Source organism: Desmodus rotundus, chromosome 5 (genome assembly GCF_022682495.2).
Source record: "Desmodus rotundus isolate HL8 chromosome 5, HLdesRot8A.1, whole genome shotgun sequence".
Classification (NCBI taxonomy): Eukaryota; Metazoa; Chordata; class Mammalia; order Chiroptera; family Phyllostomidae; genus Desmodus; species Desmodus rotundus.
In genome coordinates this window covers 25,266,666-25,290,203 of record NC_071391.1, presented here as the reverse complement: position 1 = coordinate 25,290,203, position 23,538 = coordinate 25,266,666, and the positions used below count along the sequence as shown (strand labels likewise).

Here is a 23,538-nt window from a genome sequence, read left to right as displayed (position 1 = left end):
GATAGCCAACCTATCAGATGCACAGTTCAAAACACTGGTAATCAGGTTGTTCACAGAAATTATTGAGTATGGTCACAAAATAGAGGGAAAAGTATAGGCTATGAAAAGTGAAATAAAGAAAAATATACAGGGAACCAACAGTGAACGGAAAGAAACCAGGACTCAAACCAACAATTTGGAACAGAAGGAAGAAATAAACATCCAACCAGAATAGAATGAAGAAGAAACAAGATTCAAAAAAATGAGGAGACATTTAGGGACCCCTGGGACAACTTTAAACGTTCCAATGTCTGAATCATAGGGGTGCCAGAAGAAGAAGAGGAAGAGCAAGAAATTGAAAACTTATCTGAAAACATAAGGAAGGAGAACTTCCCCAATCTGGCAAAGGAAATAGACTTTCAGGAAGTCCAGGAAGCTCAGAGAGTCCCAAAGAAGTTGGACCCAAGGAGGAACACAGCAAGGCACATCATAATTACATTAGCCAAGATTAAAGATAAGGAGAGAATCTTAAAAGCAGCAAGAGAAAAGGAGACAGTTACTTACAAAGGAGTTCCCATAAGACTAGCAGCTGATTTCTCAGAAGAAACCTTGCAGGCAAGAAGGAGCTGAAAGAAGTATTCCAAGTCATGAAAGGCAAGGACCTACATCCAAGATTACTCTACCCAGCAAAGCTTTCATTTAGAATGGAAGGGCAGATTAAGTACTTACAAGAAAAAAATCAAGTTAAAGGAAATCATCATCACCAAGACCTTATTATAAGAAATGTTAAAGGGACTTATCTAAGAAAAAGGAGATCAAAATTATGAACAGTAAAATGACAACAAGCTCACAACTATCAACAACTGAACCTAAAAAAAAAAGAAAAATAAAAACAAACTAAGCAACTAGAACAGGAACAGAATCACAGAAATGGAGATCACATGGAAGGTGAGCAACAGGGAGGGGAAGGGAGGAGAATGGGGGGAAAGGTACAGGGAATAAGAAGCATAAATGGTAGGCACAAAGTCAACAGGGGGAGGGTAAGTATAGTACAGGAAATGAAGATACCAAAGAACGTATATGTACGACCCATAGACATGAACTAAGTAGGGGGGTGCTGGTGGGAGGTAGGGCTGCAGGGAGGAGGGGGTTATAAAAGGGAGGAAAAACTGGGACAAATGTAATAGCATAATCAATAAAATATACTTGGAAACAACCATCCAGCTGAACTCAACACAAATTACCAACCTACAGAATTATACCCAATAACTATCTCTTGTTTTAAGACACTAAATTTGAGTCTCTTGATACATTGAAAATGATCATTAATATACATAACATGTAAACCAATCTCCAATTCAAATCTTTAAACACTTCACAAATTCCAGTGAGAATTTTTCCACCTTTCTTGAGTCTGGTTTCATCAGACCTAGGGAACAAATGAGTGAGTCTAAGGCATAAGAAAAGTAAACATATCTATAAGATCTGAAGCCAAAGTTGGTGTCAGAACTAGAAAGAGAATCCAGAGATGTTAAAACTGAAAATCCTAGAAATACCGGATCATCTGAAGACTGATGTCCTATCGGGAACGGCTTTTAAAATATTCAGACAACTGGTAAAGCATGAGCAATTAAGATAAATCATAGGCTTATTAGCACTGGTGCTGAATTTGGGAGGTCCTCTAAGGGGCCAGGAGTTTACCCTTTACTTCACGGATCTTGAAGAGATCTAAGGGGAGGAACAAATACCTTGGAGCACGTGGCGGTTTCCAGAGCATCATCGGGCTACTAATCAATACAGCTGCATTTCAACATTTTAACAACTGGTACCACTGTGCCACTGCACAGAAATCAGCCTCAAACACCACCAACGAGCTTTCAAAACCAGAAGCATTATTTAGAACTCTCCTTAGTGTGTTAAAAAGTTCTCGTTTGTTTGCTTTTTTGTTCTAGAAACTAAGATTTGGCTCCTGGCTTTATTGACTCTTTACTGAAATGACTGACTCTTGAAACTCCAATTAGGGTTTAAGATACCAAGACCCCCTCTTTCTCTTTGAAAAGCAAGGTACAACTATAAAAAATGCAGTTGTCAAACTGTCCACAAAATCGTAGAAATTGTTTGAAATCTTTAAAGGGGGAACAAACAAACAAAAATAATTTCAGTAGTCTATGCAACTCACACTCTTACTGGGAGACAGGCCGGTAAGCTTTGATATTCATAGTTTTAAGCTCTTCTAAGGGACCTCCCACTTTCAAGTAGGTGGGAAGAAAGAAGTAGGCAGAGGGTTTTCCACTTGATATTTGTCCCTCAGTTTGAAACATCAAGTCAGAAAAAAATCTAGGTATTTGATTGAAAAAAAAATAAGAAAATAAACTGAAGGAGAAGAAAGAGGATAAAGAAGAGAAAGAGGAGAAGTGGAACTGAAGATAAAGCCTGTGTCCTGTTCTTAAATATATTTTGATGATATTACCATGAAACTCTTCAAAGCCATAGAAAAATTAGATAGTTTAGGATAGTATGTTGTCTTCTGGGTAAATGAAGAGCTTGTGATGGTAGAGTTAAGAAAGATTAGAGAGTTGAAGGCAGGCCCTTCAGGTAAGACTTAGAGAGAAAGAATTAACCTCATCACCATGAGCCAATGAAAAGGTACAGGAGGAGTCAGCTTACAATAGGAGAGCAGAGCCCTGATGTGGCTCAGTAGGTTGGGCATTGTACCATAAAGCAAAGGGTCACAGGTTCGGTTCCCAGTGGGGTACAGGGCTGGGCTGCAGGTTAGCTCAGGGCATATGTGCTATTTCTCTCCCCCTCTCTCTCTCTCCCTCCCATCCCCTCTCTCTAAAAATAAATAAATAAATACTCTTTAATAGGGGAGCAGAGAACTAATGTGAACCACTTTGTCATGAGCTGCTCAAGCAACATTTTTTATCTAAAACAATTTTCTAGATGAATAGGCAAAGCTCAGGTCAACATATAGCCATTACATTACTGATTATATTTAAATGATTAATGTTTCTTAAACTGCAGAAAACAGCAAATGAATTATTTTCAAAATTTATTTCTTGCCCTGCTAGATTCATTACTAATATATTACATTATATTGGAAAAGACTGCATTACCATTTAAAATTAAAGTCCCTTTATTTAAAAACAAACAACTCTCTCTGGGAAACTAGATTTATAAATAGTTTTTAAATATTTATTCATGAAGATATTTATCATACTTTTATTTATAATGAAAAAAAGCAATCTAGAAAATATCCATCAGACTGGAATGCACAAGAAAACTACACGAATTGATTCGCTAGAATACGGTGCAGATACAAAACCAAGGCAAAAAAATAAAAATAGAAAAACTGTGTAGCAACACTAAGAAAAAGATAGTGATATTATGTCCAGGGAAAAGCACAACTCAGATATAAATATGTTAGAATGGAAATGAGGTAGAATAAAGATGCTTAGGGAAAAAGGAATTAGAATTAGGATAACAAATCACCTCCCCCTGCACCCAGCCCATTTTCTCTATTTTACATGTTGAGAACACAATAGGGTAATCTTTTCATTAAAAAAATATTTAAAATAACTCCTCCAGTCTTAACTACTAAAACTGTTTTCTTTATGATCGTATGCCATTATGGGTATATATGATCATGCTCTTGTACTCAGAAATACCAGCATGAGATAAACGTGCCTTAACGGCGCTCTATATGCATAAAAGCACCTGCACAGCACCCACAAAAGCAATGGGTACATAATCTGGTCAGCTTCATCAATATAAAGGCACAATTCAAATGCCTCCAGAGGCTCTAACAACTGCTGGAATGCGTGGAGCACAGCACACCTCCTTGAGTTTCTGGTGTCATTAAGTAGCACAAGCCAGGCCAAATACAATGCTTCCCTTCCACTAGCATGAAGACCAATGAAGAACCTTTTCTCAGCTGTGGATGAGTCTCTTTTAAAACCCCTCACACAGGTAAGAAGCACCCACGAGTCACCTTACCCCATCTTGATTTGGGCATGGACAAATAACCTAACGGGCCAAAATTACAGAAACATACAGCTGCTTCTCCCAACACTCTGCTGTCATTCGATCTCCATTTCAAAGATGAATTGGGTACACTCTCCTAAAAAATAAAAATGTCCTCAATTAAATTAAATACTCTTCTCAGAGAATCTGAGAAAGAAATAAAAAATACAAAAAAAAAAAAAAAAAAAAAAACCACCTCTCAGCACAAATACATTCAAAGTCCTGGAAGTGAAGGGCAGGAACCATGTCCGCCCATCTACTAACTGGTAGCTGGTTGCAAAGCACACAACCTAAATCAACCACCTAGGCTTCCCTGCAAATTAGCAAATTATTAATATGTGATTATATTAGCTTACAGATGATACAAATTATAAAACCATACATTTGTGTTATGGTCACTAGCACAAACACAAAAAGGTAAATGTTGCCTAATCCTGATTAATCTGACTATAAACTTCTCACTCTTGTTATCTGTTAGAAAACCAAAAATAGCCCATAATTAGAACTTGCTTATGGAGGTTACAACAGTGTCAGAAGTAAAATTAAAAAATATTTTATTTAAGAGCAAAACCTTCCATATCTCATCCCCAATTTTCCACTTGACCGTTCACTGATAATGAATGTTTGGCAACTCATGCGATTTAAGAGGTTGGAGGTGTGGCAACACTCAAGATTCTGGACTTCTTTTACGAGGAATGAAATCACTTCAGTTTTCTGTACTTTCCATTAAACACCTTGGAGCTGCCTGTGACACTGTTCTTGAATACCCGCCATGGAGCCATCTTTCCGTGAGAGCTTTATTACAAGAGGCTTTTAATATTATCCTAGCAAGACTAAAATGTTTACTTCTCCATGGCAAACAGTTGGGGTTTGATAAATAGCATGACCGGGCAGCAATAAGTATTGATACTTAGTGAAATAACATAGGTTTGTAGTTTTAAAAAGCCTTAAAACATGATTACTGAGAAGTTGCTCTATATGGCCAATGAATGTCTGTTTTATGTGCTAACTCTCTAGGAGTCAATCTGTACAAATTATTAGTCGTTTCTACTTTTAAGAAAAAGTTTTATTCTAATAGAAATAAATAATTATTATTTAATACCATTGAACCCACCCATTTGATACCAGAAAAAGTGAAACTTAGAGCCAAATTATAGGATCAAGATCTAAAATAAGAATTAACAACAGTTAGGGTAAGGCATTTATATTCAAATGTGCACACACAGAGGTCTTTTTTTTTTTTTTCCTGAAAACATACTGCTCTTCCAGGGGAGGTATGTTTTCAAATTGTCAAACTCTACTCTAAGAACATTAACACATAGCCTCTCAGGCTATTTAGCATGCGGTAGGGTCTTTTTTTGGAAGGCCCTAAATAGAGGTCATATTATATGATAGAAATGTATTTAAAATCTCAGAAATGTAATCTACACAATATAATATTACATTTCTAAATTACACCCACAAGTTAAGTATGAAACAATCTGATGTATTTTAAATGTACTTGGCTTCCATTCAAGGACTTCTGAACGAACCACATAGAATGTCTTGCCATCATCCATTACTTCAATCTCTTTCAGAAACTGTAAATAAGTATATGCCCTACCATCTCCAATTTCCAATATGTAAAACAAAATTGTAAGTTATTTTACCTTCATACTATAACAATGAACAATGCAGCTACTTGCCTAAATTTTTTTAAATATTAACTATGTATCTGTTAATTTAGGCTAAAATATACATTCTCAAAATTTGCAAATACTTCCATTAAAAAATTGCAAAGAAAAAATCATCTTGGTTTTTAAAAATCACATAAATAACAGTTTCGTTTTTACTTAACATGCAGAATGTCATATTTCTAAGGCACAGGAATAGTTGCAGTTTGCTAAATTAAAAAATTTTTAAATCCCACAAGATAATTGTTTTACAATGAAAGGTGTTTCCTAGTAGAGTAGATAGCAATTGAAAAGTCCCCAAATTGAAAGAGAATCCGGGACGTTTGATACTAATGGCTTTAATGAATCGGAATAGAATCAATGGCTTCACAAAGCCAGACAATCAACTTGGCTTTTTTTCCTCTTCACTGACTGGACCAATTGTTTGGTTTCAAGTAGAAGCAGCTTCAATTAAAGATAATTGTTGTTTGGTCTGAACGAAGACTAAAAGCTAGGATCTCTAATGCATGTTCTGAAACACTCAGAAAACAAACAGTCCTTCAGATACATTTCGTAGAAATTCAAGTTCTTCTTAAGACGTTAAAGTTAGTCAAAGAGAGCTGGAAATGTTACTACAACCATATTTCAAATGTGAAACCCTTAACTCCAAGAGAAAGAAATCAGACATCATCTTCAAAGCAAAGGGAAATCTGAGCAGACACCTATGGGATCCGATCAATACAGACACAAGGCACCTCAGAAAAATTTCCAATGCTGCCTCAACTGCCCTGACTTACCCATGTAACGGATAGTTTCATTTGGCCTGCTGAGTAGAAATGTCCACACAAAGAAGAGCAATCCTTTTAAAATTTATCCAAGAAAGAAACTCAAGTCAATTAAAAAAAATACATCACCAGTGGCACCCATACCTTGCCCAAGGAGAAAGAGACTAATGGGCTTCTTAAAAAGAGAAAAGAAAAAAGTTTTTCTGGGAACAGAAGAACCATGGTCCTGAAAAAAACCTACCTTGGGATAAAAATATGAGTATCGTTTACTGTTTCACAGATATTAATTGGTTTCAGTCAAATCTGCTTCTCTGTCTGTCTGTCTCTCCCTCTCTGTTATAATTTAATCACATACTATGTACTCTTTGAAAGCACTGACTATTGTGATAGCTCATGCAAGAATCATAAAAAAACTGAACTGGCAAGCTGAATTTGGTCCCATTTGCCAGGCAATTTATACAGAAGCTATTCTGAAAATGCAGCACATGACAACGCAAGAAAAAATTTATTCCAAGTATCATTAAAACATGATAGCCTGGCGATTCAGTTTCCAAGGAGAAACTAAACCATCACACATATAGATTTGGGGGAGGGAAAAAAGGAAAGGTAATAATAATAAACAAGCCTGCTATTTAGAAAAATGAGTCTTTTCATTAACTCAAAAATCCTTTTACACGGAGTGTGATTCTCTGAAGTGCTCGCACATCTAGAGATTAGAAACATAGGCACAGCCCAGTCACCTAGCGTGAGCTTAGCAAACATCTGTTGAAAAATAATTGGTGAAGGGAAAGAAGTCCACAGTCTCTTCTGATTCTAATTTTAGCCTTGGTGAGGACCTAACAAACAGAACCTGCATTAAATGTGTCCCTTTGAGAAGACCAAACAATTCTATCTACCTGCAAATCGGCGTAATAAAACATTGCACTATCTTTGAATTTCAACCCCTCTGGTCAGGGTTGCAGTCAGTCACAAAGGGACCGACCTAAAAATAGACTCTGGTGAGTGAGAGGGCTGGAGCCTGCCTGCTCAGTCAGCTCCTCTCGCCAGCCGTGCATGGAAAACTCAGGTGATGTCTCATCACGTGCAGACATATCCCCTTAAGCAAATAAATGTAACAGCCAAAGCACAGCTTCTGTAGCCTAAGGAATATCGCAAGAAGCATTTTCAAAGTTGGTAAATCAACCGTTTTGCCTAGGAATGGAAATGAGTACACTGTATCTTAACAACATGTTTATAAAGCGAACAGTTGTCAGAACTGTTTGCCCTTAATTTTCTTGATTAAGTTCCTAATAACAACAGTTGCATCAGAACAAGATTTTTGCTATTATACTCTCAGCTCATTTCATACGGGTTGTTTCTACGCAGTAATAAAGCATCTGGGTGAAAAATGGAAAATATGCAACTAATCATCCAGCTGTTTCTAAAATCCCAGCTGTTCAGTAACAGGCAGAAAATGCAAAGCATAATAACAGAGCATAACAGAGCCGCACTGCAGGTGACTGTAGGAGATTTCTGGGTACACGCTGTCATGACCTGATTTCAAAAACGGGAAGACGTCTACCTGGATCACACATAAAAAAAGCATCCCTGAGAAATCTGTGAACCTGGAAGGGCAGAAGCCTACCTGACCCGGGCTTTTGTCGAACAAAGCAAAGGTGAGTGGAGTGCAGTGGGGTGAAGGAAGATGGGGTACCAAGCACTTTACTTGTCTAGCTCTAGTTTTAAAAAAAATGCAACAGGCTTAATAACTGAGGGGAAAGATTGAAAATGGAAACTAGACAGGAGGCCTTGGAACACTTTATTTTGAACAAATTTATATTTGGTCAGAACTTGTATTAGAAATCTTATACTTGATTTCATTTCTAAATCCTTTCAGGGGTGCAGTAAAAATTTTCAAAGTCAAGTGACTTTCCGATCTCTCTTGCAAACCTTATAACACAACTACAGCTTTTCATAACTGAAATGAAAAAATGTTCCCAGCATGTAATTTTCAGCTTATTTTAGCAACGGTGGCAAAATTTATCCCATGCTCAACTGATCTCCAACAGTGGTACCACAGCCAAACAGAAAGGAAAGGGTAATTCCTAAAGAGAGCCTCTCCCATCCAAAGACTCGTATCAGTCCCGTGAGGGAGTAAAAATAGTCTGGTGTCACAAGATGATTCACACCTTAAAATACTGCATGTTGCTTCATCCCTATGCTATCTAATCTAACCCTTCGTTCTCCACGGTTTCTCACTCTGTCTTGAAGCCTGTGAAGTATGTGGATTCTAGTAGTGAAATGACACCTCTGCTCTGTGGATGAGCAGCAGCAGCTGAATCAGCAAGGAGTTCTAATTATGTGGCACAGATTTTATGATTTTCCCATTCCTCTAAGAATTGCATGCTGGCAATAACCAACATAAACACATCATTCAGCTCTGTGTTAGTGACATTCATTCTCAGGGCTACCATTCGTTGCTTCATTCTGTTTTAGTTTGAATTCGGCATTAGAATAAATGAAGAGGATGCATATAGGTGTCCAAGTGATAATCTTTGGAGGAAGTGAAAGAATCCTTTGCTCCAAAGGAAAAGGTGAGTTTTATTCTTAATAAGACAGATAGCTTTAATCCTCAACAGACTAGTGATTTTGTATGTGAGTGCTCTCAAAGACTAAGGGCAAAGGGAAGTAAGATACTGGGACATATACTTACATATGCCTACTAATTTTGGTACCAATTCTAAGTGGTCAGTTTACTTTCCCAGATTCCCTGAATTAAGGAAAGCTAATAGTTAGCATTATCAAATGGAGTAGTTTTTAGACTGATCTAGCTATTTTTGCCATCAAATTAATGACTTCATTTAGGCATGACTCCTCGCCCTTTGCCAACCTCCTTCCCACTCCCGATCCGCCAATTAGCTCTGATCCTCCTTATATCCTGCTGCTACTCCAGCAAAAAAAGCAGTTTACAAGCTTCTCATTTGTTGGATCAGATCTGGAGTAAAAAGGTCAAGAATTCTAAGAGTATTTCTAGGAACCCAGAAGGAAAATCTATCCTTGATATTCCTTCTCTGCCATCAAGATTCTAATATGGTATATATGTATTTCCCTATGTCATGTTTACTGAAATCAGCTTCTAAACTGATTAATAGCAAATGTGGCAAAACAGATGATCAAACAATCTTTCCACTTTCTAATCAATTGGTAACCTGGCCTTTAATGTGCTTTGCTGGAAGATAAAACATTTACATCCACCAACTGAAATATAATCCACAAATTTAAATATAACGTGGAAAATCCAGGAAAAAGAGGGGTGGGGGAAACAGAGATTTCATTATCCTCTCAAGAAACCGAATAAATGAATCATTATTTATGGGATAAACTGCTCCCAAAATAAATGGTTATAAATATAGATAACAATCTCCAAATCTCGTATTATTTTCTGAGAATATTGAACTAGAGATACTCCTCAAACTACTAAGCTAGTGTGGAATTTACAGTGTCTAGTTTCTTACGAAAGCCATTTTACTGGTGGGTAAATCACCCCAAAACTAAAATCCACTCTCCAACGTAATGCTCACAATGACATCAATGAAGAACAGCAAATAAACAAATAAACATAAATCATACTGCACTCCCCAGAGATTCCATCACCTCTTGATAGATTTCGGTCCAGTGAGAGCTTCATTAATTATTTCCTAGCCTGCCTGAGAGCAAATGCGTCTTTTGGATCATGATCCCTACCAATTGAAGGAGAAAAAAAGACTTGCTCAGGTGCTATCAACACCATTAGTGTTCTCCAGGGAACCATCAATTCATTCAGGTATGAGGGAATCAAGTTTATAAATAGAATAGCATGCTTTCTCCAAGTTAACTAATGTAGCCCTATTGCGGAGAGAATTCAGATAAAGCCCTGGTCTCCAAGAGATACGGGATTTTCCAATTATTTTATACTTTTGTATGTGAGAGGGAGTGATATCAAAAAAACAGAATGTTCATCAAAAAAGCCAACAATAATTTGAGACTTTTTACTGCTGGAATTGAACCTAAGAGAATTAAGGAAGTCATATCAAACAATAGCTACAACAAAAATGCAGAAAGATAATGATTTCAAGTAAATCTATTTCTAGAGGGCATAGAATAGATCTACGGAGCCAGATAGTCTAGTTACTGTGCTGTATGCATCCTTTATATATTGGGAATAATGTCCGTGAAAATAAAAATAAACATGTTGCGATATTCCATAAAACAGGAAAATTAACCCTTCCCGGGAAGGAAACCCTGTATTTCCTTAAACTATGGGATGTTTCAGAGATTAGCCCTAATACCACTGTGGTAATATGGTATAAAAATCCAATTTAGAGTTCAAAGAAAGGTTTTTCACTCCTTAAGTCTCACCACTTCTCCCAAACACATGGGAATTATACACTTTCACTACACTTCAAGAAGTCTCTTCCAATGCCTTAGACCATTCATTTCCCTTATCTTTTGCCAGAATAAAGGAAGAATATGAACACAATGACATATAAACATATGGTAATCTACTATGGATAATATTAATCTACTTATTTTAAAACAAATATAATTCTTTGGCTCAGCACTGGTATGACTTCAGTTAATATTCACAGGGTATATTTAACTGCTTCAACTGGTTTAAAACATGATAGACCCTTCAATAGCCAGTAGCTTAAGAACCTATGGATAAAAATGCCTTCATGCTCTCTGACTTCAAAAATATGCCCCTGGACTACAGAATCATAAGAAAATCCACATAATGCCAATAACTTGAAAAATAGGCATATTTTCCATATTTTTAGTTATTCCTATTTAATTACTATTAAAACCAATGATAAGGTAACTTGGCATTTCTATCATTTTTCACAGAAATGTTAACTTGTATATTGATTCAGTTACTTACTCCACTACAATAGTTACCTCTTGGTTATTACTACTAACGGTGATGAGCCATGACAAAGGTCACCCCTCATATTTCCTTCTGATATATGTGACACATTGATTTGAACAACACACTTGGCTTCCCAGTTAGGTTTCCCTTAGCTTTCCAGTTTTAGTGTATGTGCTGTTTCTTTGTGCTGTATTGTTTTCTTTTTGTAATATTACATTTTCTAGACTGGCTGTTTCATGGGAGACAACAGTTCTGTGCCTGAATAAAGCCAACTTAAGATGAGGCACTACTTGTCAGAAATCTATACAACAAATAATTTGCAGGTCAAGAAGCAAAAGTGGACTGTGGATCAACTATCAGAATCATTGCACTCTGGGTACTCTGGATGCAAATCTTCCTTCCAAGGCACCAGTAACAGCAGATGGGCCAGATGCTGAACTGCATGTCAACACCACCACGATCAGTAAGTGTGGGAATACCTTTTCCTAAACAAAAGCGAGACACCTTACTTAGCACGTTATTTGCTTTATACATCTAGTTCTATACCAATCACCCACTGTCTGAAAGGGGGTGCTAGGGTTTCACTTAGAGCCATTCTCATTAAATATATGCTATGTTCTTCAAAGCACCGAATTCATGTCTTGGCATTAAGTTATTTACCCATAAATAAAGCAACCATATCTTCTGGACCTCATATTGGGCCACATGGTTTAATACGTATTAATATTCTTTTTGTGAAGAAGATATTGTAAGAAATTGGGACTGTTATGGAAACAGAAAACCAAGTCAGAAATAAAACTCCTATCACTGTCCTAAACTTAATTTACATTTCAGACGTACATATCCCCATTCAATGCACAAACAGCTCTGCTTCCTTCAATCCTAAACACAAACCACTCCATCCACCTTCTTTCAAATAGGGATGCTGATCACACTAGAAGGTACGATTGTCTTCTAACCTGTACTGGTTACATTGGTCTGGAAGGCCTGTGCTTTGAGTCAAGTTTCTTTGCAGGCAGGAAGACCAAGAGGTACCTTTTGTCCACATCAAATGTTCCTTGCAGAATTCAGAATGACTTTTGGGTCAGGAAGATTTCCTGGATCAGGCCCCTTTGTCACTGAATGACAACCCGTAATCACTCTAAACTGTATCAATGAAAAAAAAAAACATATAAAGAGGGATGTTATACTCTGTACCGTGCACATGAGCATATCACATGTTCACTTAAAAACATGTAAACCACACCTAAGTGTCATTTCTCACTTTATCCAGAAATAGCTGCAATATTAGTGGCTGAAGATGCATCACGGTCCTAAAAACCAAGAGTGGAGAACACCATTTCTGACTCTCTTGGCATAGGGGGGCACTAGTCTTTATGACTCCAGTACAAATAAAAATAATTTTCCACTGGTTAATTGTTGGCTTTCTAAAAAATGGAAGAAATATATATATCTTAACTTAGCTGTTTCTTATTCATATACTGGATTCTATTTCAACCCCTGCTTAATGAAAAGATTTTTCACAAAGCTTCAGCCATCCTGTTTAAAACAAATTTGACAGAGAAAGCAGTAGCACTTGTGAAACACTACGTGTGTATAAGCGTTAAATGAGTTTCCCAGCACAGGCTGGGACTCTGTTTACTGACAGGACTGTACTATAACAAAGGCAGAAATCAAAATGTTTACTTACCAACTTTCAGCACTTGTATTCAAATGGATATTGTGGAGTCATTTTTTTTTTTTATTAAGTGAATCCCTTCCCTTTAGAAGTTGTTAGAATAAAGAGCTTCAAAGTTCATCCTATTCATTCAGTTTAGTTTGCATGATAAAAACTCAGTCCTGTATCTCCTGGTGCTGCATTTAACCTAAGAGTAGGGCTTTAAAACTGTTTTGTTCTTGTTACTTAACTACACAATTAAGGCTGGTATGACTTGAGGGGTACTTAGAAAATAGGAGGAATCTAGTGATAATGTAGCCCAGCAGTCTGATTTTACACTGAACAAAGACAAACTGAGAATTGAGGAGTGAAAAGATGTGCCCACGGCCAACAAGCCAGCTCTGGACTCCTAGACCAGCTCTCATTCCTCTGGCATCGAAGAGCACCTTTTCTCAGAAGTTAAAGGGGTATTTGGTCCTCCTCTCTTCTCCATAACTGTTATGCATAATCATTTCCTTTTCAAGCAATTTTAAGAGAAAACAATGCATCCACCCCTGAAAAGATTTTGGTTAAAAATTACCCTCAAATATGGTACTTTTGGTATCATTTATTACCATTGGAAAGCAACTAAAGGATCCCAGATTCCAAGAATTCATCTCTAAATGGCTCTCTTCTTTTTTATCTTATAACCAGACATGTATGGTGGCCTCTAAGGAGATGAAGTTGCCTAAATTACTTACAAATAGCCCCTGGAAGCATGCACCTCAGTATAAAATAATCACAAATAGTGCTGACACATTTTGCCTAGCTCTGATTTGGAAAAATGCTATTAATCCATAACTGCACTGAGGATTCTACCTTCACACACTCTCTGTTATAGAAGTGTTCTGTACACAAGCGCCCCTACACCCATCTTGAGAGCTTCAGTGCTTCCTTCTCTGGGAGGAATCAAGATCCAGACATTCTAAAGTCAATGCATCTTACAAGAAAAACAACAAATGTACATTTAGTGATAACCTAATATTTGGTTTGAAAGCCCATGACTGTCACTTCTTGACTCTTCTGCGCTTAAGAAAACCATGTAAGATGAAGGATAACCCCAGGATCCCCAAATGACTATATTTCCTGCACCGTCAGAATTATTAATTCTAAAACAAGTCCATTAAAGGTAATGTAACTTTTCAGGTTTAAAAAGGTGTTATAGAAACAATGAAATACAATACATTTCCCCTTCCAAACATAGCCGAGCCATTACTATTGCTATTATAGAACATTCAGGAAACATCCAATGCTGGAAAGCACGCATTTAATCTATTTTAAGACATAATCTGACCTAGTTGGGTACAGCAAAAGAGAGGTGGTACCTTGTCCACAGGGTCGACTTTTACTGCAGCAGCAGTCACTTAATGACAGGCTAAGTTGTGTGCCTGGCAGTCAAGTTCTTGTAAACAGCCCCAAATCAAAGAAATCAGCCATGATTCTCACAATAGCCTAATAAAGCTGTTGTAACTCACGGGTTCTACATCCCCTTTCTCCTCGAGGAAGACTAAGCAATTTAGACATAAGATCAGGCATTTACATGGAACTTATTTCAGAGTTTTCACGTGTGCTCATTTGCTTTTCCAGAACAACTAATGGAACATACGCTTTACGTGCCCTTTTATACTCTTGAGAAAACCAGGGTGCAGAGATCAACAGGTTGACTTTGCCAAATGAATGGTGACCAATGTAAACAGCCTATAGCTAGTCTAATGCTTATTACATTTCGACTCCTAACCCAAAATATAATGCTATTTTGAAGTCTTGTTATAAGATGGCACTTCCTTGTTTTATCACTCTCTATTGTCAGCTAGAGATGTTTGGGGGTGCCCAATCCGTGGCCTACGGGCCACGTGTGGGTCAGGACAGCTATAAATGTGGTCCAACACAAAATCTTAAATTTACTTAAAGCATTATGAGATTTTTTGTGTGATTACATGTCACAGTGTATTCAATGTGTGGCCCAGGACAACTCTTCTTCCAGTGCGGCCCAGAGACACCAACAGGTTGGATACCCCTGGCATGTTCAATCAACTCTTCTGCTTGCTGTTTTTCATTGTCCTTTTCATTCTCCAAACGTGTTCTTAAGAGTTGTTTCTCTATGAGTGGTGGGGAGGGGATGGGAAGAAGAATGGAACTTTGCTTTTAAACCTAATATTGGATTAACTTTGAATTTCAAATATCATTAAAAGAGAGGGACAATTTATATTATTACCAAATGATGGCCTGGGATAAAAAAAAAAGCTTGAGAAAAGCTATTTCTAGGCCTTTTTTTTCAAAGTTCACAGTTGTCAGAATTTATTCTGTACTTAAGGTACCCTAGATAATATCTTTTCCCCAAACCCCAGGACACCCACTTTATAAAGAATAGAAGTCGAAGAAACATTGGAGAGAATAAGGCCTATTATCTATTCTGAGTTTGCTAACCTATGTCCCATTATAACTTAATAGTGCAAGTCCAACCACTAGCTGTTACCTCACATTCTAGAACACCCTGTCATGAGTTAAATGCTTATATGTGCCATAAAATTCCTTTAGCAAATATAATAATGATGATGATGTTGAATCCAAATGTTTTGACACAATTCTGTCTTAAACCGATGTTAGCAAATTGAATGCCAAATTCTGAGGTGATTCCCCACATTCTGCACAAAGAAATAAACTTAGTTAAACCTAGCACTTACGTTGCACATTTAATAGAAAGCTCTTAAGCCATAATCACTGTAGCTGCTGAGCATGTTACTTCTTCAAGAATTCTTTCAGTGCATGCATTAGCTTTGGTTAAATTATTCTGGATTTAAAGGCAGAATATTTAAAATAGGATGGTTTCAGAAGCATCATTGTAACAGACCGATTTCAAAAGACTCAGTTGCTAAACTTGACCTCATAGCCCCTTTGCAGATCAATTATTTAGATTTTAAAAAAGAAGGGAATCTTATGCTGTTATCTGCCGTGGCATTTAGTCTCACACAAAGAAAAGAAGAGAACAATAAAATAAGACTAAGAAATCATTGTTCCAATGATTGTCATTGAACTGTTACATTAGTAAACATTCACAGTATGAAGTCTCTCTCAATCTCCAGCATATAAAGTAGTAAAAAAAAACAAATTCCAGTCCCAGTATCTGCAAACAAAACTTGTTACATTTTTCTCTGATGTCATTGCTTGCATAATGTTAGGCATTTGCTCTCACAACCTCCCAAAATTAATAATAAAATATAATCAATTTCTAAAGGCCCCTGCAGCCTTTTTAAAAGTTAATTTCCAGTTAAAAATAAACTTTAATTAAATCCAAGATAAAATTGTGACCTACATTCTATTAAATAATTCACTTTCTTTTTTTCTACACAGTAATTCTTACAATTTTTAAAAAACAACTCTGGAATCCAAAGACATGAGATGCTATTAAAGCACTCGTAAATGACTGTTCAAATTCATTAGTTCTTACATAGTAAATACTTCAAAATGCCAACTTTCCCATCACTGCACGATTACTAACAATGTTGACAATTTACTTACACGCACACACAGCACACACACAAACACACACATCCTCTCTGTGGAACCATCTCTACCTTTAACGTCTTTCCCAGTTAATGTGCAAAATTCTTGCATTCTAATAAAAAATATAAAGATCAATTTGCTCCTATTTAAGCCTCCCTCTTCTCCAAGATATATCATTTATTTGATATGTAATACAAGTTTAGTAACAATTATGCCACGTATAACCATTAAATGGTGTACTACTGTATGCATTGGATTCATTTGCATATTTCATTTTCGTAACTGCACTCCTGATGCATAAATATATTTGGAGATGCTGGGGTAGGGGCGAGGGGGCAGTGGCAGACGGAGAGCTAGATTCACACATCGGTCTCCACAGCCTTCGCGTTAGAACAGTTGTTTTTATCTGTCTCGCTGTCATCCCCCTTTCCCTGACATTTCTCCTTTGCACAGAGAGACTCCTTAACTCCCTCTTCCATCTCTAGATACTCTGACTTGTCTCCCAGGGAGGAAGAAGTAGAGCTCCGAAATTTCTTCAGCAAATTAGAAGGGAGGTATGGACAGCTGACCGCATTTTGTGTCAGCTGTGTCTGTTCCTCATTTTCAGTCTCTCTGTGGTAGAAATAGTTAAAGTTAGAGACAATCACTGGCACTGGCAAAGCAATGGTTAAGACACCCGCTATGGCACACAGGGACCCCACGATCTTGCCCCCCACAGTGATGGGCTTCATGTCCCCATAGCCCACAGTTGTCATGGTCACCACAGCCCACCAAAATGCATCTGGGATGCTTTGGAAATGGGTAGTAGGCTCATCCGCCTCCGCAAAATACACAGCGCTGGAAAACAGGATGACCCCAATGAAGAGGAAGAAGATGAGAAGGCCCAGTTCCCGCATGCTGGCTCTGAGGGTGTGGCCCAGGATCTGCAGGCCTTTGGAGTGCCGGGAGAGCTTGAAGATCCGGAACACTCGGACCAAACGGATGATCCTGAGGATGGCAAAGGACATGGCCTGCTGCTGCTGACCGCTGCCACCCCCCTGCTGCTGGGCCAGGTCGGTGCCCAGCGTGATGAAGTAAGGCAGAATGGAGACAATGTCAATGATGTTCATGATGTTTTTGAAGAAGAGCGCTTGGCTGGGACAAGCAAAGCAGCGAACCACGAACTCAAAGGAAAACCAGACAATGCAGACCGTCTCCACGATGAAGAAGGGGTCGTTGAATATCGTGTGCCCTGAGTTCTCCAGGGGGGGTGCTGACGTGTCATTCAACAACCCACCGTGCCCACCCGCACTCAGAGCCATGATGAGATCCCTGTCATCCCGAAATTCAGGCAATGTTTCCAGGCAGAAAATGACGATGGAGATCAAGATGACCAGGACGGAGACGATGGCTATGCCCCTTGCTGGACTGGAGCTCTCCGGGTACTCAAAGAGAAGCCAAATCTGCTTCTTAAATTCATTCTCGGGCAAGGCCCTGTCTTCCTCCTCTCTCACAAAGCCCTCGTCCTCCCGGAACTTGAGCAGGGCCTCCTCTCCCAGCTGATAGAACTTCACCTCCTCAGTGAAGATATCACAGGGGACGTTGACTGGCCTCTTCAGGCGGCCTCCCGATTGATAGTAATACAAGATGGCATCAAAGCTAGGCCTGTTCCTGTCAAAAAAATACTCATTACGCAAAGGGTCAAAGTACTGAGTCCTCTTCTCAGGGTCCCCCAACAAGGTCTCTGGAAACTGGGCCAGAGTTTTCATCTGAGTCTCAAAGCGCAGGCCCGACACATTTATCACCACGCGTTCACAGCAGTCACTGTAGCGGACTGAACTGTAGCCGCCGCCGCCCCCCTCGTCCTGCGGCAGCAAGTCCGTGTAGGAACACTCATCCCCATGGTCATCTTCGCTATAGTAAAACCTTCCCTCTTCTTCCTCCTCCTCCTCCAACTCCTCCTCTTCCTCGTCTTCCTCACTCAGCTCCCTCAGGATCTTCTCCTCAGAGCCACTGGGCATCAAGTCGGTGCAATGAGGAAAGCTGCTCTGGCGGTGGTGGGCCTTCTTCTTCTCAGGCTGCTGTCGCCTCCTCTTCCGACTACGTCGGCTGCTCTGCGGGTCATGGGAGGTGCAGGCCCCACGAGACTGGTGGTGGTGGTGGGAGCCCCCTCCAGAGCCCCCGCTGCCTTCCACAGCAGCTGTGGCGGCTGCAACAGCCGCTGCTGCCGCAGCCCTTGAGTGAGCGAGCCTCTCCCGCTCCCTGGCCCGGGCCTGGGCCGCGTAACCGTAAGGCATGTGACTGTTGCACCCTGAGCTCTCCGCACTCACCATTGCAACCTCCATGGTGGTGGTTTTCGGAAATGGCTGGTTCCAGTTGTGGCAGGAGAAAGAAAAATAGGGCAGCTTCTTTTCTCACCAAATTAAGGTAAGTTTGGAACACTTAAGCAGATTGCTTGGAAGACTAAGGATATTTTCAGTCCAACTTTGCATTTTCTGTTTTTAAATCAGCACGCCCCATGCTCTGTCTTCCCAGGGATTCAGCATTGCTCTCCAGAGCTTGGTTGGTCTAGATAAAGAGTCTAGCACTCTCAAGCCTAAGTCAGATAATGTTGGGGTCTCCCAAACACCTGTTTCGGGGTGGATGTTCAAATCTGGAAATACATGTAGGATGTGGTTGGTGAGGATGCTGCTAGATTCAAAGGCAGCACGTCTCTGACAGCTAGCAGTTGTGCCTAGAAAATGGAAGATATTTTTCTGCCATGGAAACTGTCCAAAGCTCAGTCCATCAAATTTAAATAAAATGCAAATAAGCCTTTAGTCTCAGCACTTGCCTTCCAGTGACTGCTTGACCCATGTTAACATGAGACTTGAAGTATGTCCAGCCATTGCTGCTCAAACCTATCAGATGATTCTCCAGGCTCCCCCCTTAAGTTGCTCACAGGCTTCCTGGACCCAAGGGCAATGCCAAGCTATAGATAGAGGCAAAGACCTTGGGAGGTAGAGAAGGTGCAAGATGAGGTGTCAGCAGGGGCAAACCCAGCTCTGAGGTCTCCATAGAAATCAAGGAAATGCAGAGCATCCTTCAGCTAAAATCATGCAGAAGAAGCACTTCACCTGAAAAAGGAAGGAAAACAAGCATAGAAGAAAAATAAAAAGAAGAATCAAATCATAAAAAAGCAAACTGAGCATTTCCTTCACATACATTTCTTTCTGTTGTCTCGAGCAAACCATACAAAACACCAAGCAACCCTAAATTTCCAAGGAGAATGGGGCAGTTTGTTAAATCACCTTCTGCCTAAACATTCTTCTTTCCTTCCTCTTTAGGTATCATTTCAGCCCAGTCTATTTTCATGTCACTCTCATCATTCCACAATAATAATGCTGTCACTTTACAGCTCCTTCTATCATACGCTGATCTTAATGTATTTTTAAAAATTTCCACACGTAAAATATTTCTGAATTTAGTGTCCTTCCACCCCTCTCTATCTTGATTCAGGATTTAAAAAATCAGAAAAAAAAACATTTTCTTTAATCCGGGCTCCAGCACTTCAACAAGCTTCAGTCACCTCATCTATAAACTATAGAAAATGTAGCCTCCCTATCCCACCTTTGTAAGGATTAAATGAGATAGTGGATATTGATAGAATAACACGTTGACTTGGACATAATGAGTATCAAAAAATCCTGGTAGTTATTAAGAACATGACAGTAGTTTAACCTTTCATTAGCTATCTACCTACCCCCTAATCTGTATGTTCTTATACAGCTGTCTGGAGTAGGGGAAGGGCAGAATGTGAGGCCATCCAGGACATTTTGAGACCATCAATGGCCTGTGTTAAGTTGGCACTTCCTGACTCCCTGAAGCATGTCCTTGTTATTGTTTTCTGTTCCTGAGACTGGAGAACACTCCCTGCCACCCACAGCCAAGGAGCTAATCCCAGTTTCCACTTCTCTAATAACCATTTTCTCTCCTTGCAGTTCCTCCATGTTCATCTCAATGTTTCCTCCTACACTCCTCTCAAGGGACTATCTCCTTATGTTTTTTTTTAAATCCCAGTTTGTGTGGACTTTGTTTTCAGCCTGCCTTACCCCCACCCCCGCCTTCATTTAATCAACAGCTCCCATCCCCTACCTTCCCCCCTCTTCTCTCTCTCTCCCACCTTTAGGTTAAGTCTCCTGCTTCCCGATGACATCTTCCTTGCAGCCTGCTCTGTCCCCATTGTCACTTAGTATTCCTGGCCTGTATTCTTCCTTAGCTTAGCTCTCCATAGGTCCAGCTAATTCATCTCTTCCACCAGGACCTGTAAAAGCTCCTGCCCCGATCATCTGTCTACTCTTGCTTCTTCCATTCACTCTGTCCAACAGGACTTCCAAGAACGGAGAAGAGTGGCCCAGAGAATTGGGGGGGATAATGACAGAATCCGGGGCATCTACTAGCTTCTATTACTGGCAGCACTTGAGCAGCATAAGAAAAATGGTTTTCTGGAGCCATTAATGGGATTCAGCTCTTGACCACCTGCTGCTTGCTCCTTGCTGAATCGTGTCAGCCTAGAAGCTTAAACACACTGAGTTTTATGAAGTGAGAAGCAGGCAAGTGGCAAAAATATATCCCTTCTCAATCATGCACATTCTCCTAAGGTAAGAGGTGAGCTTGAGTGGGACACAAAACCCAGAAAATACACCTGTGAAGAAGGGTTCTCAATTGACATCCCTCTTCCTTTGCCTGACTCCTAACCTCATCTCCTACTCTAAAATGCTTACCCTCAGGAGGTCCCTACATCTCTATTTTCACCCGTGGAGGGTCAGGCTGACATCCTTTAAATTCTCTCACAGGCCAAATAGTTTGAGAGTTTGCTCAGTTACTTCCCCAACTCCCTCAAAGCTGTTAAAATACACCATCTAAATAAAGCCTCAGTGTAACCGAAGTGCCTGTAAATTTGTATACTATGTACACCCTTGTCCTGTCCAACTGACTCCCAGAAGGCCATGAATTAGAGGGTCTTCTAATTCACCATCAGTCAGCAGGAGACCTAGACCTGGCCTGTTTTTGCTCTACACCAAATAATTTCTTATTTATTTAGGTTTGCTAGTTTTGATTCATCCAACTCCCCCAACCTACAAAAAACACACTACCTTCCTTTTACTTGGCCACCAGCTACCTCACTATTCTCTAATCTTCAAGGAAAAAAAAGAAAGAAAGAAAACACAGGAGGAGGAGGAGGAGGAAGAGTTGGAGGTGGAGGAGGAGGCAAGAAAAAGGAAAAGAAAAAAAGAAAAAAGAAAAAAATCCTCCCAACAAATCAGGCTGGTTTAAAAATCTCTCTTCCTTCTCAAGGTATTCATGTTAAAAGAATCCATTCAAGCCAACTCCCAGGAGCCTTTATAGGGTAGACCTTTGCAGGGAAATATTTCCCTTCCTCTTTAACACCATCAAACTAATAGGATTTTGCAGACTGCCAATTCCTGAGTCCTGCTCCCCCAAACAACAGCTATACCTCCCACCCCTCCTCCTCCCACCCCGCAACAACAAGCTGTTTTCATTTCTCAGAGCTAATTTCCACAACTGTGTTAGGGTGGTACATGAACCTTATCAGAGGGAGAGAATGAGAAAGAAGCAAAAGACTGAGAGAGAGAATCAGAAAGGCTAACACCGGTGAGATTTATACACTTCAACACACGCCATTTAAACAGTCCCTATGTGTTGCTCAAATGCTCAGAAAATGCACGCAAATCCAAATGTTGGGAGAAGCAGCAATTCAAACCCGTTCACCAGCTGTTCCCAAAGGAACGGAACCAGTTAGTCCGGGGTGAGGCAAAACGATGCTAAATCTAAACCCCACCTCGTTGGGAAACGACATCTTTAATCACACCCTCGCCTCAGACCTGGGTTCCCGCTCGGGCACATTAAGCAGGGCGCACGCACCCATCCATGGGGTTGGGAAAATAACAACTGTTGGCCCCCCGGAGCGCCACGCATCATCTGCACCTCCCTTCTCCCACCTCCTGGTTTATTTTTAACCGCCTTCCATTCATGCCCTTCTGTCACATTCCCGATATTATTTGTCTCTCAAATGTCCACTGTTTCTTAACAGCCAAAGGAAAAGAGCATAAGATAAGAGAGGCATCATACTTACCGTTCCCAGGAGGGGTGCAAAGTAAAAATAAGGTTGGTTTTGATTTTCCCCCCTCAAGCTGCAACAGCTGGAGGAGGGGAAGAACGATCTTGGGGATGGAAGGAATCACGCTTGTGTGGCAGGTGGAAGCTCCAAAATATCCACGGAAGAAGTTCCGTTGCCTAGCCAGGGGGGCACAGAGTCCTCGCTGCTGGAGCCCAGGTGTGGGGATCCGGGCTGCCCCAGGGAAGACCCCCAAGACTTCTGGTTCCTCTGGAGTTCAGCACAGGAGGCTCGACTGGAAAAGGAAGTCAAGGTTCCCCAGAAAAAGAGCAAAATCCTAGACAGCAGCGATCACTTGTTAAGACCGAATTCCTCCAACATCCATCCCTCTCCCTCTCGCTCTGGCTGCAGAAGCAGCACACGCCTCCCCTGGCCGAGAACGCGCGCCGGCCGGGGGCGGGGCGAGGGCCGTGCCGAGGGCGTGGCGTTCACCGCGGTCGCCCGGGGCGCCTCCCGCGCGGCGAGGCGGGCGCAGTCGAGGCTGAGACTGCTCGCCCAGGGTCAGGCCCCCAAATGCCGAGGATCAGGGGAACCACTGGGAATCATTCCAGGAGCCCCTGGCTGTCACCCTCGGCAGCGAGAAAACAATCACGGAGAAATGTCCCCTTTGGACCTGAAATGTGGGTCCCGACGGCAGATCCGGAGCCTCAAAAGAGGCTGGGGGGGAGGGGCGATTGACCTCGACGAGGGTCTAGCCTTGACAACAGGGTGCCCCTGGGCATCTTTTCCTCTCCCTGTCCCGCTGTCTCTTCAGTTCCTCTGGCACCCCTACCTTATAACGAGTTTGTGGGGTTGGGTACCCGGGTGCAACTCTGGAGGGGCCGCGGGTCTGCAGCCCTGGAGTCACCTGCGACCGT

General features: G+C 40.4%; 1 protein-coding gene across 1 annotated transcript; it reads right to left on the bottom strand.

The window, feature by feature from the left end:
- Positions 1-15,874: 15,874 nt before the first annotated feature.
- KCNA4 (potassium voltage-gated channel subfamily A member 4) lies at positions 15,875-23,066 on the bottom strand. The gene is made up of 2 exons (XM_024558942.3): positions 22,640-23,066; positions 15,875-19,619 (listed from the first exon to the last, which is right to left on the bottom strand). The coding sequence occupies exon 2, from the start codon at positions 18,846-18,848 to the stop codon at positions 16,884-16,886; it is 1,965 nt and encodes a 654-aa protein (XP_024414710.2). The 5' UTR covers positions 18,849-19,619; positions 22,640-23,066; the 3' UTR covers positions 15,875-16,883.
- Between the last annotated feature and the right edge of the window lie 472 nt (positions 23,067-23,538).

What these genes read in the sequence shown, in the direction of transcription:
- KCNA4 (XM_024558942.3), bottom strand. Translation starts at nt 18,848, where the DNA reads ATGGAGGTTGCAATGGTGAGTGCGGAGAGCTCAGGGTGCAACAGTCAC.